General features: G+C 33.1%; 1 protein-coding gene across 6 annotated transcripts in view; it reads left to right on the forward strand.

Annotated features, from left to right (window-relative positions):
- Positions 1-18,154, forward strand: part of LARP1B (La ribonucleoprotein 1B) — a 196,098-nt gene that overhangs the window by 20,532 nt on the left and 157,412 nt on the right. For 4 of the 6 annotated variants that reach the window (XR_008997858.1, XM_057502607.1, XM_057502608.1 and 1 more), the window contains 4 exons: positions 934-1,078; positions 4,357-4,531; positions 9,178-9,350; positions 13,627-13,980. Coding sequence is in view for 5 of the 6 variants with exons in the window: in XM_057502607.1 (XP_057358590.1) it covers positions 934-1,078; positions 4,357-4,531; positions 9,178-9,350; positions 13,627-13,980 (847 nt within the window). In the remaining variant the exon portion in view is untranslated. The other 2 variants (XM_057502609.1, XM_036922944.2) reach the window with 2 other exon arrangements.

Raw genomic sequence — 18,154 nt, forward strand, 5'->3', positions numbered from 1 at the left:
CCATTTATCTTCTTGTTCCATCTCTCTAGAATCCTATTCTCATTTTTCTATATGGAGGCTGTAATTTAAATGTGTTTCTCAAATGCCAAGGTTAAATATAGTCTTAATATTATCTTTGTATCTTGGAACTTGTAGTTATTGATCATTCCGTTTGTCTATTTACATTTCTCTCTGTGCTTTAATAGAGAAGATTAAAGTGTTTTTCTGTATTTTTTCCTTCATGTACCTCATGGTGTTGTAGGTGCTCCTTGTTCAGCTATATTCTGTTTACTTTTAATGTCTTTTATTCTTTCAAAGAAAGGGGGAGATCTTGAATCGTTCAAATATATAACTGTCTGTGTGTGCATCTGTGCACATGTATTCACTTTTTTTACTAAGCACTGTGCTATTTACTAGGGTTCAGAAATTATTAAACAATGTCCAGTACCCTGACAATTTGGAAAACAAACTGTAATCTACTTTGTAAACTTGACGAAGGGTTCTTCCAGTAGACCATTCTTCTCAGTGATGGGAATAAGTTGGAAGGCAGTCTGCTGACTTGTGTTTAGCTTGTTATTTAGTGTTTAAATGAAGCAAGTTAAAGTAGCTTTGTAATGAAATTTTTCACTTAATTGACTCATTTAAAAAATGAATTATTGAACTATTTTAAGTAGAATGCTGATTTTTTCTTTATACTTAGGTAAAGCTGACCTCTAAGTAGTTAATGTTTTTTGGAAGATAATCAGTATTCTAAATTTCTTTCTACTCATGTATAAGAGAAATTAAATCAGTAGGGTTTTGCTGTTATTCCTTACATTTACCATGTCTATATTACATTAAATCTGTATATGTTAATAAATTAAGTTTTATAGCAGTTGATCCTGTAAGCAATAGTATTTTCATTTCCTACTGAAAAAATGGATGAAATTTATGTTTACTTATTTCTCTTTTCAGTGAATATTACTTCAGTATAGAAAATTTGGAACGGGATTTTTTTCTTAGGAGGAAGATGGATGAACAAGGTTTCTTGCCTATTTCCCTGATTGCTGGTTTCCACCGTGTTCAGGCTCTCACTACAAACCTTAATCTCATTTTAGAGGTGATTATTCATTTATGAAACAGTTACAAAACAGTCTGTACTTTCTGTTAAGACATGCTGTGAACCTAAAACTGCTCTAAAAAACAAAGTGTTAAAAAAAAAAGTGAGGAAAAAAAGCAAAAACAATCTGTAGTTGCCTTAGGCTTAGACTGCACCGCATGGCTTTTTTCCCTTTTATAAAACCCAAGTAAATATCTAACCTTGGAAACCCCTGAAAGAATTACTAATGATGTTTCCATTTATTTTTAACCTGATGCTTCAAACTTCAACCTTCTTGAGTGTTCATGGTCCTTTAGTCTTCTTTAGGTTGCTCTAAAATACATGTATTCCACTTTATTAAAAATTTCAGAGTTTTTCATGTGCTACAAAAGGCTGATTTAAAAATCTTTCCAGTTGTGTTCTTAATATTTTTGTCTCTTGTCTGTCCTGTTCTAGAAATGGTTTCAGCATTTTTCATTTTCTGTTTCCTCCATACATACAGTCAAATATGCCTTTTTTGCTCTGTAATTTTGCTCTATAGTTCTATGAGTTCTGGCAGACCTGTACTCTTGTGCTCCTGTGTAGCCAGTACCTGTCTCCATACACAGTCCCTGGGAACCATTAATCTAGTGTTTATCCCTCTAGTTTTACCTTCTCCAGAATATCATATAAATAAGTTACACAATTTTGTAGCCTTTTATTTCTGATTTCTTTCACTCAGCAAAGTGCTTTTGAGATTTATTCATGTTTGTTACATGTCATCAGTAGTTAGTTCTTTCTTATTTTTGACTAGTATTCCACAGTACAGATGTACCAGTTTATCCATTCATCTGTTGATAGACATTTAAATTGCTTCCAGTTTTGGAGATTATGAGTAAAGCATAAAGGTCTTTGTGTAGACATATATTTTCATTGCTGTTGGAGAAATTTTAAGGATTGTGATTGCTGGCAGTTATGGTAAGTGTATGTTTAATTATAAGAAATTGCCAACTTATTGTCCAAAGTGGGTTTAACCATTTTGCATTCCACTATTTTATATGAGAGTTCCATATACTCCACAGCCTTATCAACACTCAGTATTGTCAGTTATTTGAATAGTAGATAGGTAGTAGTTTCTCGTTGTGGTTTTTTTGTGTTTCCCTAATAACTAGTGATGTTGAGCATCTTATGTTTATTTGGAAGATCATTCTACAACTGTATATAAAGAACTTTGATGTTTTCCCCCCATTTTTTCTTTTAAATTGAGGCACAACTTACATATTATATATTAGAACTCATAAGATTACAGATGACTTTTCCCTATGTATATACCTGTCTACATAATCTGTGCCATCCAGATTAAGATACAGAATATTTTCAACATCCCAGGAAGCTCCCTTGTATCCTCTCCTAGTCAGTACCTTTGCTTTGCTCAAAGGTTAATTGCTTTTCAGAGTTCTCTTACCTGTTTTTTAATTTCATATAATCAATTATATGTATTATTTTATATTTGATTTTCACTCATTATTTCTGTGAGGTTTATCCATGTTGTTGGTGTGTAGCAGTTGTTTATTTTTCATTTTGGGGTAATATTCCATTGTATAACCTATTTTTCCATGTTCCTGTTGATAGACACTGGGTTCTTTCCAGTTTGAATCTGTGATACTGTATCATAGTATCACATATATGCGGTATACACACAGATATATATCACAATATCTTAGGTATATATTTCACTTAATTTTTGTAGATACTGCTAAACTTTTTTCCAAAGTATTGAACCAGTTAAAACTACCATGGAGAGTTTGACTTTCTCCACATTCTAGCCAACACTATTGGCAGTCTTTTTTTCAAAATAGTATTTTGAAAAATTTAAATGCATAGGAAAATCTCAAGGAATTTTTTTAAATTTAGGTATAAATAACATACTATAAAGTGCAGATACCTTAGATGTTCAGTTTGAGTTTTGAAAATTGTATAAACCTGCTCCAAACAAATCATAGTCCATTACTCTTAAAACTTCCCTAGTCTCTCTTTCCAGTCAATTCTCCACCCTCATCCCCACTCCAAACCACTTTTCTGAGTCTTTTAAAATAGCTTAATTTTGTTTGTTCTGGTATTTGTGTAAATGGAATTCTTCTGTTTCCTGGCTCTTTGATCTATATAGTTTTTGAAATTCACGTTGTTGCAAGATCTGGATGCTGGGTATTGCTATTGGGGTGTAACTTGTTCATTGGACAAAACTAGGAAAATATATGGTAGGGAAAAAAAACAGCTATCAGCAATTCAAACTCCTTACCATAGAATTCTTCCTTATTTCCTTCATTCTGTATTTCAGACTTTGTTCTCTTTTAGTGAGTATCCTGATTCCCATCCAGTTTGTTTTAAATAATTTTAATACTGATTTTAGAATAATGTCCAGTTATGGAGAATATAATTTGAGAAGTAAGTATTGTACTACTATTAAGAGCAAATGTAAGATCCTTAAAGTAGTACATCTATTATGTTCTCCAACTGAAATAGACTGAGTTTTAACTTTCATAAGTTAACAAGGGTACATGTTAAGTTTTTATATCGTATTTGTATTTTTCCTAAATACAAAGGTGATCACCCTTGAATTTCAGTTAAAATTCAGATCACTACTTTAAAATTTTTATTTTGAAGAAATTTTGTTCTGATTTTATTTTATCCTTAAATTACAGCACCTTCATTGAGAGGCACCATAGCCTAGTGGCTAAGATTTTTAGTGGTGGACGGATAATAAATGATTTGAGTCCTGGTATTGCTTTATACTAATCCTATGATCATTATTAAGTTACTTTGTTTCTTTGAGTCTCAGTTTCCTCATTTATGAAATAGGCTTTTACTTACCTTATGGGGTATTGTGAGGAATCTGTTTGTGTTTCTTATTCGGTTAATGGTGGTTTTAATTGCAGTTATAAAATATAATGCCTAAATTTTATTTGGTAGTATATTAAAGGAAGACAAAAGGAAATATGAGAGAAAAAATTGACAGCAAAAATTATAGTAAAAGTAGTTTGCTTCTAATTGAAGTACAATCTTTAAATGGCTGTTGTAATTGTGAAAACCAAGTTGTCTGGTACACGGTAAATCAGGATATTTGTTACTTCACAGGGGCAAATGATTTAAATTTTATTCTGTTCTATGTAGTTAATTCATGGGTATTTTTAGAAATTTAACCATAATAATGTCTGCTAATTGCAGACTTAAAAATTTTTTTAGGTTATTGGAAGTATAGGACATTCAATTAAAACTTTTTGAATGAAAGTTCTTTAATAGCTCAAAATTCTTATTTATAGGCATTGAAAGATAGCACAGAAGTGGAAATTGTGGATGAGAAAATGAGGAAAAAGATCGAACCAGAAAAATGGCCAATTCCAGGCCCTCTCCCACATAGTGTGCCACAAACAGACTTCTCTCAACTGATTGATTGTCCAGAGTTTGTACCAGGCCAAGCCTTTTGTTCACATACAGGTAATAGCTTTTCTTGTAGAGTAAACAGAATAACAGTGGGCTGTTTGGTCCAATTTACCTATCCTTTTTTAAAGTTTATGTAGATTCAGTAGGAAAATTGAAGATAACTAAGTGACTCTTGATGTTTCAAATTCTATTGATAATGCCTCCCACATAGCTATAAATTATATTTAAGAATTATGAGTGAAGCTCTGCTTTATTTATTCTTAAATTATTACTCTACTTTGTTATGTGTGGAATTTCTAACTATCTTCTCTGTTTTACTAAATGATTATAAATACATTGTGCCATGTTTCCCCCTTGTAAGATTGGAAGAGTCTGTAGGATTGGGGTAGTCTGAAGGTCTTATACTCAGTAGTGGAGTAGACTTCCTTTAATTTTGTTAACCAATGTGCTTCAACATTTTAAAAAGACAAGATGTCTATATTGTTAAGTAGAATTGGCATTCTCTTATGAAGTTATTGTAATTGTAGATTAAAGAATTGATGGTATTTAGAATTTCCAAAAACTGCTTTATTGTTAAAAGTTTTTTCCTGGGTCATTTTTAAGACATTCCCTCTTGGGAAAAAATATGTGTGCTTAAACTTTTTTCAGTCAGGGTGATCATCTACTGATGCTCGTGGATGTCACTTGATCGGAACATGCAGAGGAATAGGTGATTGACTGAAATATTATAAATACTGGAACAAATTGTGCTGCAGAAATGAAAGCGACCAGACTGACTTCTGTGCAAGAATATCTACTCCCAACTTCTTATGGAGGAGGTTGGGCCAACACTGCAATGGAGATAAACACCTTTGTGATGGTGATGAGAGACAGACCAGAAGACTGCTGTTGTTTCTATAGGAGCTGCCCGTTTGTGTGTAATTAGCCTGGGCTGCATGTGCTGTTTTTATTTACAGTGGGAAAGTTAATTGTAATTCTGGAAGTATCCCAAGTTTCTGTCTTTTTCTTCCAGACTTATGTACTTGTGTCCAGATCAATAAAGCTGAAATGGAGAGGCTTGAGTGGCATTTCCCAGATTGTTAGGTCCTTGGCTATTTGATTTGTCTTTCAGTGTAGTGTACGTTGTATAACTCATAAGTTGTCATAATACTTCATATGGACTATAAGATTTATTAATGTGGACACTAAAGGATAAGAAATTTAAGCAATGAACAAGAGTATTTTTTCTTTACTCTTCAAAATGTATTTTTGATATACTAGTATGAGAGACCTGCCATCAATAAAGCACTGATGGACAGTCTCAGGTATTTTTATTTAGTGTTTCTTTGATTGTCAACCCTCTGTGCTTCTAAACCTAGCAAGCAACTTGGACAGGTGTTTTAAAAGTTGAAGAAAAGAGATAGCTTTTAGTTTTTTTAGAAAATGTATAATGTCTGATTGTATAAGTTAGATTAATTTATTGTTTAAATGTTGGGTCCAAGATGATATTTTCAACCTGCTTATGAACAGGCATTAGGTAATTTAGAAAAACAGAAAACACTTTATCCACAGAATAGCTAAGATAGGTCTGTCAAGTTGGTAATGCCTGTCCATTAATCATTTATGCATTTTTAATAAAATTATAAGAATAAAATAAAAATGTCTTGTACATTTTTGTGTTTTTTAACAATATATACTCATTTGCATGCAAATACATAGTACCTGAAAAAGCCAATGTATATTTAAGTGTCAAAAATTTAGGTTCTTTAGATGATACATCAGAATTTAGATGGATAATGAAAGTATATAGAAAGATGGAATGTTCTTAGAGCTATGCTGATGCCCATTACATCATAGGAATAACGTGTAAACTCAGACTTTTCCCATGAATCCTTAAATTTCTGACCTTAATATTTCCCCTCTGATAAGGAAGCCTTAGTTTCCTAAATTCAGTAGAGTGTAGTATTAAACCAAAAATTTGAAATGGAAATAAGGAATAGGAGGTGTAGATTATGTTTATCTGTACTTATGGCTAGAGGAAAGAAATTTTTATCTATATCCTTTTTATCTCAAATGAGGAGACCTTAAGTTTCAAAAACATAACCCTTGATGTATACTTCCTGAGGAATGTGGTGAAATACTTAAACATTTTTGGTCCTTTTCATCAAAAAATTAAAATTTCTATTTTTCCCTTTATGGAGGTTGAATTGTCTAACATGGGTTGACCTCTGCATTGAACAGAAAACCTTAATGAACCAGAAAAGGTTGATTGTGAGAATGGTAAGACTTTAGTTTTGAAATTTAGGTTTTGCTGGTCTATGGATATAGTATTCCACTATCAGCCTTTAAATAAAAGGATTTCATTCACCAAAATTGAAAGTTCAGGTACCTGATGTTTTGTGTTTCTAGCTTTTAAAAAATGTTTAGGAAAATCACTAATAATTATTGAGTAAGCTGTGGGATTTCTTTTACAAGTTGCTATACAAAAGTATTTTTGAATGTGCCACACATAAAGTATATAATCCTTTTAAATCCGTCTGTATAACTACCCAGAACTGTGATTTAGAGTGGATAAAAAAGTCATACTAGATAGGTATCATGGAATATAGTGATTTATCTCTGGAGAGTCATGTTGACGATTTTCAATTAGTGAAAACAGCAACAATAATTTTTTTCTATGTTCTCACAAATTAGAACCTGTAATTGTCAAAGTGTATGTCTAATTTTCTTTTTGTCTATTAAGTTTAATGTCAAGTAATCCAAGTCCTGTTCAAACTCATTATTTCTTGGAAGATCAGGACTTTATCATTACCCTTAAATCTACACACATAATTTGAAATCTTTTCATTAAAAAAGAAAACAGTTACATTAAAGTGGCGCTGCATATGTATGAATTAATTACAAAGTGAATACCCTTTAAAAACTAAAACTTCTTAATTTTCTTGTTTTACCCAAATTCTTTGGTATTTTAATGTAAATATATTTTATAAGCTCATGCGAATATAATGAAATACTTGACTTCATGTTAGAAACATTCAAGCTTGAAGGGTATTTAGAGATGATTATATAATAAACTTAAGTAGGTGTTTAAAGATTTAATTGCTCTGTTAAAAATAGTAGCTTCTGATTTTCCTACTATGTGCCAGGTGCTGTTCTAGTAATTTATACATAAACTATGCATAGTAATTAGTTAATTCTCACAGTTGCTAGGATGGTGGTTCTTGTATACTTTTAAAACTTTATTCACTGCATGAACATAGATATTCTGTAATATTAGCAAAAGGGTTCTCAGGAGTTAATGTTTTTTCCATTCCTGTAACTTTAATATTAACAGTCACAGCCCAAACCCAGTATTTCACTTGTCCTACTTCTGTAGATCAGTTGATAATACATGTACCATTAAGAACGTTGTAGAACAACAATGTCCAATAGAACTATTTGCCACATGTGCAATCCTAGTAATTTTAATAGCCTAAAAGCTACAAATGAGTTTATTTTTAATATTTGACATTTTAATATGTCCAAATATATCAATATAGAAACTATGGATCTATTTTACCTTTTATTTTGTACCAAGTATTAAAAATCTGGTTTGTATTTTACACTTATCCTGGACACATTTCAGGACTAGCCACATTTCAGGTGTTCAATAGTTGCAAGTGACTAGTGGCTACTGTATTGGACAGCACAGTTTTAGAGCCTGTTCTATTATGAAATAATTACGTCTTTAGTAAGTAATCTGATGTTTGAATCCTGGATCTAACTGTTCATCCATGGAGTACATAATAACTCTGTCTGACTCTGGCATGTAGTAGAAGAAACTCAAATCTAAGAATATAATTCTCAAACCCAAACTCCTGGAATATGCCTTTGCATTTTCATTTAGTAAGTGAAAGGATTGTTGGTGTTAATTTACTTCAGCTTTCTTTATGTGTTACTCAGCTTTGCAATATATTCAAGAATTGACTTTGAGGAGTAAATGATGGTTAGAATTTTACAATATAAATTTGTTTTTAAAACACTTTTTGTCTAAAACAAGTCCATATTGCATGATACTCAAATATTCTTTGGCTTTTAAAATATAGAAAGGAATTGATTCAGATTTTATTGATTGAGTGTATTATTATTTTGACTAAAAGATAATGTGGAAAAAACAGAGTTTTAAAATATGTTAAGTGTTATTGCCAGGGTGGTGCGCATTAATGGTGTGATATTCCACTCATTATTATATTCATACAAGCAAAGTGGGCACACTGCTTTTAGGTAAACCTTAAGCAACAGACATGTGAAAAGTAGAAATAATGGCTGCCTTAGTATATAGATGCTAGTAGAACAGTGAAAGGGTGATTTTGCCTTGAATAAAATGCTCATTTAGCCTAACTATGGCTTAATAAAATTTGAGATTCCATAATTTAACTGTAATTAATAGATTGCGATCTAAGATTTCACAGAGAATTGACTCCCAAAGAGATGTAATGTAATAGTGACTCACATTGATAGTCTTAGGTTTGAATGAATGTGGTCTGCAGAAGGGTTGGTGACATTTCTTTATTATTCATTGGGTTTTTGAATACATCTTAAAAGCTCTCTAGATTTGAAAATCACTGAAAAAATTATAATTGAGATTTACTTATGTCTTTGTGAAAATTAAGCCCAAGTTAAAAAAAATCTATAAATAACAAAACCATTATTTTAACTATAGAACTAACTTAAAATTTTAGAGTCTGCCCCAAATTCTCCAAGAATTGGAAGTCTACTGAGCCCAAAGAAAAATAGTGAAACAAGTAATCTTCAAGCAATGTCTAGAGGTTTGTCTACCAGTTTGCCTGGCTTGGACTCAAAACCTTGGATAGAAGTGAAAAAGAGACATCATCCATCCCCAGTGAAACTGAAGGTAAGTTGTTTTAAATAAACCAAGTGAAGTGTAATAGGATTATTCTGGGTAGAATTTAAGGCCACTGTGTTTTCTGTTTTTCAGGTAGATAAATAAACTTTGGAAAAAGTTTAAAAAATTGTAAAAATTGAAACCACTGGCTCAGGAAAAACTTAGGAGGGGTTTTTCAGTAGTTGAAAATAAGTTATATTGTGTCAATTTTTAAAATTTATCTTATTTATGAATATGAATTCATAATATTTTGGCTTGGCCCTTTTACTTGTGACTTAAATTTGAATATTTCAGTTTTTTGAAGCTGACAAAAATCTTTGTAAATTTTTAATTTAGAACCTTGTTATATTATTTGTAACCTTGTTAATTATTTGTAAACTTGATTCACAAATAATTATTTGTAAAGGGTACATATCAGAATTATATATGTTTTGGTGATTTAATGAACAGTAGGAAAGGAAAAGAATGATTTATTGAGGGCACATGAGGGAGTGTCATGGATGTGGTTATGAAAGAGTAGGAGAGATCTTTGTGAACTGCAATGTATTTAGACTGGTGGTTGGATACGCAAACTTAGAAATATGATAAAAACTGCTCTGATCTAAATCATAAGCAAATGAGTACAAGTAAAACTGGGGAAATCTGAATGAGATTGATGGATTATATCAATATCTACCTTGTTTGTGATATTATACTACAGTTCTGCAAGATGTTAACATGGGGGAAGCAAGTAAAAAAATACGTGAGATCTCTATCATTTCTGACAAGTCTGTGAATGCACAATTATCTCAAAGTGAAAAGTTCACTAAAAATAAACCTGGATAAAGTGCCATTTAAAGGATTCAGATATTGAAAGTAAGCTCTATAAGGAAAAGGTCACTAAAATAATTGGGCCAACATGTGGGAAGGATGAGGAAGGCTATCATATTGAAGATTATTATAAACAGGGCTCTTTATTCCTAAGATCAAGGCATGAGTAAAAGAAGCATGAAGAATTTGAAAGTAGCTCTCTCCTTGGGAAGTGGGGAGTATTGTTTTGCTTAACCAGGGCCATGTGGCAATGTCTGAAGATACTTGTGCTTATTACAACTGGGATAGTGTTGCTGCAGCTTGTGAGTGGAGGCCAGGGATGCTGCTGAACATCTTACAGTGCACAGGACAACCCCTCCCAGCCCCTTCCCCACCTCTGCTCCATGGTCCCCCTCCCCCAAGAATTATCAATAGTGCTTGAGTTTGAGAAACTCTGATCAAAGATAATTTGTTAATTAGCATGGTGGTTGAATATAGCATACTTTAAATGTTGCAAGAGTTTGGTGGGGTTTTACCCCCTCTCCCACTCAGGGGACGTTTTAGAAGACTAAAGAGCTTTTTCAAAACAAGATTTTCTAAAGATCTTGATTAATATCCATATTTGTAAATATAAGTATTTATAAACCTTGATAATTAAGTAGGATAGGGTCCTGGACTCACAACAATTTGTACATATTTCATTTATTCCATTATCTGCATTTTTTCTTCCACATTTAAAAATCTCCATGTTTTGACATTTCTTTTAAAATAATTTTTCCCCTTAAAATTGATAGCATCTCTGATTTGATGAAAAAGGCTTTTTGAAGGGTAAATATTGGATTGTGCAATATAAGGCCAGCAAATAGGTGGGAATCTGGTTTTACAATTGGAAAGAGAATGGTATAAAATGTAGGACTTTTCAGTACGATGGCTAAAGAATAGTGTACCATTAATTAGTAAGATCTGAAATATATTCTGATTCTACAGGGTGATGATCTAGCTTGGAGGAAAGATGATTGTAGGTTCTGGGGGCCTACATATTCCAGAGATACCTGCTGAGGTCAACATACTTTTTAAAAAATGATCTTTTAAAGATACATGTTCTGTAGTAGGTATAGAAATCTTGGTCAGATATCATTTTTCTCTAGAAATCGGAAAGCATTTTCCCATTATCATCTTGGTCAGTTTTCCTCTTGTGAGACTTGATCCCTTCAGATTCTGTGTATCAAGTGATTTTTTTGTTGTTGAGGCTTTTATGATTATTTCTTCATACCTGATCTGGAAATTTCAGATAAACACCTTGGAGTTGGTGTGTTTTTATTCATTGTGCTAAGTATTCATGTCTTTCATTTTTTGGAAACTAATGTTTCTCTTTTTTCAACTGCTGGCATTTAAAAAAATTTGATGTTGAACCTTCTGGATTGATCATCTGGCTCCTGTTCTGGAGTTGGGGATTTAAAAAAGGTTATGTTCTGATATTTCTGTCAAATTTTTAAATGTCTTTCTCTTAGGATGTTGACTATCCTGTTATAGCTGATGATCCTTGGTTGATGGTTCATAATAGCATTGGTAAATCAATATAGGTTTCTTTTGTGGCCTTGTAGATCTGCTACTCCAGAGGGCCAGCCATTTTCCTGAATGTGGGGTATGATTGCACACTCTTGGTTAAGTGTAAAGGTCCTGTGGACTTGGACTTCTAGACCTAGGCAGAGGATAGTCCTGCTGGTTCTGGATCTCCAGAATTGCTAAAATAAGGAGTACTTCTTTCTGGGAGGTAGAATTCCATAGCGTATTTCATTAATTGGTAAAATTACCTTATCTCCCCATCACCTCCCTTTCTTTTTAGAAGTATAGAATAATATGTTCAATCTCTCTCCAAGTCCAGCACCTAAAACACGAGCCCTTTCGTGGCAACTCTTATTTTGTTTAAAAAGTAATTCCGGGGCTTTTAGTTGGGAGCAGATTTTATGGCTTCATGTTCTCAGATAAGGGTGTGAGGTTTCGTTTCCTGTTTCAGCTGTGTCCTGTTGTTGGCTTTCCAGATATCTTTTGATTGCTGTCACAGTTGATTTCTTCTGCTCTTTGTACCTGTGTTTTCAGAACGTTCTAGGATTCCACTGGGACTAGTGCTGTCTGTTTTCTCCACAGCCTTCTTGTATATGGGTTCTAGGTTGCTATTTCCTCTAGTCTGGTATACCATTACAGCGGGTTTGCTTTCTGCTTTCCGAAAAGTCATAAAATTTTCTGACTTCTGTTAGTAGTATTTGTTTATCTTTTGGCATAGGTTTATTCTTTTCATTACTGTATATCATTACTTCAATTAAGTATGTTCAGTCAAGTCATACTCAACCAAATATCTCTTGTCTCTTCACAAATTACAAAAAATGCTGCTTATAACAGAAATTTAAATATAACCAATATAAAGTAAAAAACAAAGGCTCTGCCTAGGGTTTACCATTATTTATAGTGTGTTGTTTATTCTCATACTTTTTTCATGTACTTGAAAGTGTGAATAACAAGGTATATAGTTTTTGCTTTTAGCTATATTTACAGTGTATTAAAACTTACTTTTTTTAGTAGAAATATGTACAAACTTCATTTACTTGAATTTTAGCTTCATCAGGGCAGAGTTACTCTTTTATTGCTATATACCCCTGTGTGGAACAGCGCCCAGCTCATTGTAAAGATCCAGATTATATTGACTGAGTGAATGAATATAGATCTATATGAAGAGAAATTCTGAAAGAGAGATTGTTTTTTTCTAGGGGAAGGAGAGTTAGCATTTGTTGACGAATAAGGATAGGACAGAGGATGACATGTTAAGGTGACAACATTGAGAGATCAATTTCCCTATTTTGAGAGTTTTGGATATCTAGACTAGGTTAGATTTTAGAGGATCTAAGATCTGAAAGTTTGGACTTGTTATGTCATCTAATAGGAAGCTATTTTAAGTTTTTTTTAAGAAGGGTGGAAATTCAACAATTTGGTGCATGTTAGGGAGAATTTACTTGAAAGTTGGGCTAAATTGAATAGGAATGAGATTAGCTAGGATTCAGACTAGGATTAGCTAGGATTCAGACTAGGGAAAAGGGTTCACACCAGTGAAGATCACTGAATCTGAAAGTCAAAAGACATCAGTTGTTCTAATACTGTAATTGTGGGCAAGTAACTTCACATCTGTAGGCGTTTCCCCCCCTCAGCCATAAAATAAAATGGGTGTGTTGTAATGGATGAGCTAAGGACCATTCTAACTCTAAAGGAGTCTTTAATATAATCCTTCTTTTACTGAACTTTGCTTTTCTTTAGTCTTAAACTTAGAGCCTCGCAATTACTTTGTATTTGTTAGGCCAGCATAATACTGGCATGATTTTCTTTTACATTTTAGCTGCTAACTAGTCATTGAGCATACAAGCTTATAAGACTTCTTTGTAACATTATGTGATGTTTATTTAAAAAATAATAGAAAAGTTTTTATGTAAAATACTAATTTCTTCAGGAATCAGTGTCTCTCCATGAAGAGGCATCAAATCAACTATGTCCTCCAAATGAACAAGAACAAGAACTTGATTTTTTATTTGATGAAGAGATGGAACAAATAAAAGGACGAAAAAACACATTTACTGATTGGTCTGATAATGAGTCAGATTATGAAATTGATGACGAGGATTTAAACAAGATTTTGATTGTAACTCAAACACCACCTTACATGAGAAAACATTCTGGAAGAGACCGAACAGGCAACCACATGTCTCAGGCAAAAATTACATCAGAACTTGCTAAAGTTATCAATGACGGCTTATATTATTATGAACAGTATCTGTGGATGGAAGATAAACACACAGTCATAAAGGTAATTATTTCTGGACATTTTTCTGCTGATAGTGTGTTTTGGTTGTATGTTGCTTGTATTTTCATAAATTAGAGGCTTCATTTTATGAATTTTGAATATAAATAAATTATATTTAATTTGAAAAATTCCCAGAAATATATTTCATAGTTACAACCTGAGAAATAATTTCATTTTATTAAAATTACAGTGAAGTGAATACTTCATTTACAAAAAAATTATCACTCATTGACTAAAACCCTTGTTCTTCTTAGGTGAAAATAATAAAAAATCTCTTTCTCATAAAAAAGGATTAAAAATTGAGATTATGGACAGGCTTGATTTATATGTTTATTCCTTACTGGGTATAATTATCCCAGCTATATGAGAAGGGCTTTAGAGGGGGCTTCCTTTGTTGACCCCTTCCATCCTTCTCACCTTGTCTGTGGTAGTAGACTGGTTGTGGACAAGTGTAGAAGATAAAACTGGCTGATTGTCTATCGTTGTCCAGTCATTACTATGCTATATGTGCTGTTTGATAGGTGCTAACAGAAACCTTGTTCCAATTTATCTTCTTGCATTTTTACCCCACATCCTGGTACCTATCCCATTACTAGGGTGAAATATGAGAGCACTGGAGTAGTCTACTGGCTGTCTACATTCCTTTGATAAGAATTTTTATGGTATACATAAGGATTAAAAGGGATCTTTTTTTACCACTAAATTCATCAGGAAACCCCTGAGTTAAATGTTTGTTTTTGGGATAGAATAGTGAGGAAAGGTATAGTATGCTAAATAAGAAAGAAATATTCATCAGAAATAGTTATAGTTGTAGGAAAAAAAGCCTGCCAACTAACTGGTGGTTAGATACAGGGGATTAGCTGTTCATGGAAGTTCCTATCTTCAATAAGTGTGCTTTCCTGCTTAGCTCTTCATTTCTTTTCTTCCTGGGTTTTCCACCACTGCTTTCACCCTCAAGTTGCAGCTTGTCAGTGGCTTGGAGCCTGAGCAGTTCTCTGTCCTACTGCTCTGAGAAAGTGTGTTCTTACGAAGTTTCTTGGTTAAAAGTCCTCCCTTGAGTAAGCATTGTTATTGTGTTTGTTATACTTAGGTTCTGTAAGTAATATCTAACTTAAATCCTTTTTGAAATAGAGCTAAAGATAAATTCAACAAATAATAGGTTAAAATTGTACTCACTCCATTCCCGGTCTCTATCTCACTTTGTTCTTCACTGTCTACCATTTTGTATGTTGTACTTCTTTGTTTTGATCACATGGATGTAAGATCTATGAAGAAAGGAATTTTTGTCTTACTTTACACAATACTATATCTCCAGGGCTAGAACAGTTCCTGGGACAACGTAGTGCTTGATTTTTGTTAAAATGAATAAATGATTTACAGATTAAATGTTATGAACTGTATATTAAACACTATGAACAAAGGAACCTAACCACTGTATATATTATTGGTTCTGTAGGAAAATGTTTTCAGAGTTCCAAATAATGAACTTTCAAGGTACCTTGAGAAACGTGATATTTATAGGTGATTATTTATTTGCTTTAACTAAAGCATAAACATTAATAATTAAAAGCTATATATTGAGTTAGTTAAAAACCAACATCTGCCTTATCCTTAAATATTAGTCATGGGAAAGTAATCTTGGCTCTCCGGCTCTAAGCATTATGGGTATATTCTTAAGTATGTCTTATTTTAGGCTGATCCTATGTATATTACTATCATCTAAACTTATCCCCTTGTTTTCTAATTCTGTGCTCCACATGTAAATGCTGATAAGAATTGTACTTTTCCTGTAGATCTGCTTAAAGGGAGAGAAAGCAATCACTTAATATATATTTATTAAACTCCTATTATGTGCCATACGCTATGCTAGGACCCAGGCATGGAATTGGAAGATAACAATAGGGTCTGTACATGCTTGGGTCTTACAAATAATTGGAAGGACAGACAAGCCCTCAATAAGCACTTAATCACAAATTATGATAAATATGCTAAGGGAAAATGACAGAATGCTGCTGGATTGGGTTATCAGGGAATGCCTGTAAGAAAGTCACAGTTATAGTGAGATCTGATATATGAATAAGAATGAGCTATGTGAAGAGCAGGTAAACTGTATTCTAGGAAGAGGAAATAGCAAGTGTCAAGGATCTGAGGGGAGAAATTTGATATATTTGAGGAACTGGAAAAAAAGTTTATAGTAGTGTATAATAGGACAGTTACAGATGTATAGGCAGAAGGCTGATCGTATAAGGCTTTGTGGGTTAAATATTTTGGAATTTTTCTGAAGTTCAAATGCATTATCTTGGAGGTTCTTACACAGGAAACAGGACCTGATCTCACTTTCATTTTTAAAAGACTGCTTTAGTTTACTGTGGCAGAGAATGAATTAGATGGGAACAAGACTGGAGAAGAAATCCAACTTGGAGGCTATTAAAGTAGTCCAGGAGATTGATGTTGGTAATTTAAGGTAGAATGGTGGCATAAGGAATGTAGAAATGAGAAGACCCAGATCTGAGCCCTGAGGAATGATCATTTAGGTGTTGTGTAGGAAAATAGTATTGTGGAAGCCAGAAAGTGGCTTCAAGAGGAGAGAATAATCAGATGTGTCAGAAACTGGACAGATGGAGTTAGATATAAATGGCGAGAATGTCAAATTGATAGAGTAGTTTGGTGATAACTTCTGACATTGCAAAAGGAGTCTTGCTGGATCCAGAAACTAAGTTGAACTGCACCAATGAGTGAGTATAGCCTTTCTGTTTCTGGCATGTCCTTACTGCTGAAGACAACTAAATGGCCCATAAATACATAGAAACACATCCACTGAAAATCCTTGAAGATCGGCAAGGTAAGATGTTAATCAGAATAAAACCATAGAGAAATGGAGTACTGAAACCAATTTTGCTCTGGAGACCATTCTGGAATTTGGAGAGTTTGAGGAATCCAGCTTTGCAAAAGCCGCCAAAACATAGGGGTAAAAGACACAAACTGAGCTTCCCAGTCAATGTTGGGGATTCCAACAGGAGTTCTTATTCTTTTAAATTGGTGCCCAAAAGAAGTAGACCCTCAGTGAAAGAGAACTTCCTTTCTCACCTATTTCCCTAGTGGTGCTGAGCAGAATAAGGAGGAAAAAAATGACTTCAAAGTTAAAATCATGCAACCCAAATTCATACTATGTGGGTGACTGAAGCAACCACTCTTCGTAAACTTAAAAGTGACTGTTGTTTGTTACTTTCCCAGAAACCTAGCAGAAGCAAATGTAGCTCATTTGTGAAGACATTCACCTTTATCCTAGACCTCAAATAATTTACTCAAAAAATTTTATAAGGAAAGGGAGCAACTCACAACTTTAATACTTGAAACAAGGAAATAAGTTACTTGGCAGAGAATGAATTAGATGGGAACAAGACTGGAGAAGAAATCCAACTTGGAGGCTATTAAAGTAGTCCAGGAGAGTGAGAATGATCAAAAGTAACAGCATGTGAGAATGATCAAAAGTAACAGCAGCAAAGCCATATCCTAAAATAACTTAGGGAATTATTAAACAGTATGGAGCAAGTATGCTATGTTGAAAGAAATAAAAATACGTTCAGAGAAAAACAATTTTAAGAATAAACTTCCTTAAAACAATTAAGATCAAAATGAAGAACTCAATTTAAGACATTAACAGATTAGATACAATAAGAGAATCAGTGAATTGGAAGACATTTCACAAGAAACTTTAGAACTCACTGGAGAGGGACATATAGACTATATGACAGAGGGTTTAGAATGATATTCTAGACAGTCTTTGCTATTATTTGGTACATTTCAAACTAAGCTATATAACATTTAATGGGTTTTATGATAAAGATCATTTCTGAAAAAAGAAAGGGAAAAGCAAACAAGAAACATGGAATGCAGAGTGATACAGAATCTAAGATACACATTTAATGGGAATTCAAAAAGGAAAAGAGAAGGAAAATGGAGCAGAGTCAGTATTTTAAGAGGTAATAGCTAGGGCCTTTCTGAACTGAGGAGAGGTACCAGAGTAGAGTAGTCAGGGAAGAAAGGCAGATTACTTTAAAAGAAAGAAGAGTGACAGAATAACTGACAGCTGACTTCCCATCAGTAAAGTTGAAAGCACCTGACAATAGAATGATAGTGTTAATAAACCAAGGGAAAATAACCAGCAACTTATACT

Source organism: Manis pentadactyla, chromosome 5 (genome assembly GCF_030020395.1).
Source record: "Manis pentadactyla isolate mManPen7 chromosome 5, mManPen7.hap1, whole genome shotgun sequence".
In the NCBI taxonomy this organism is placed as follows: Eukaryota; Metazoa; Chordata; class Mammalia; order Pholidota; family Manidae; genus Manis; species Manis pentadactyla.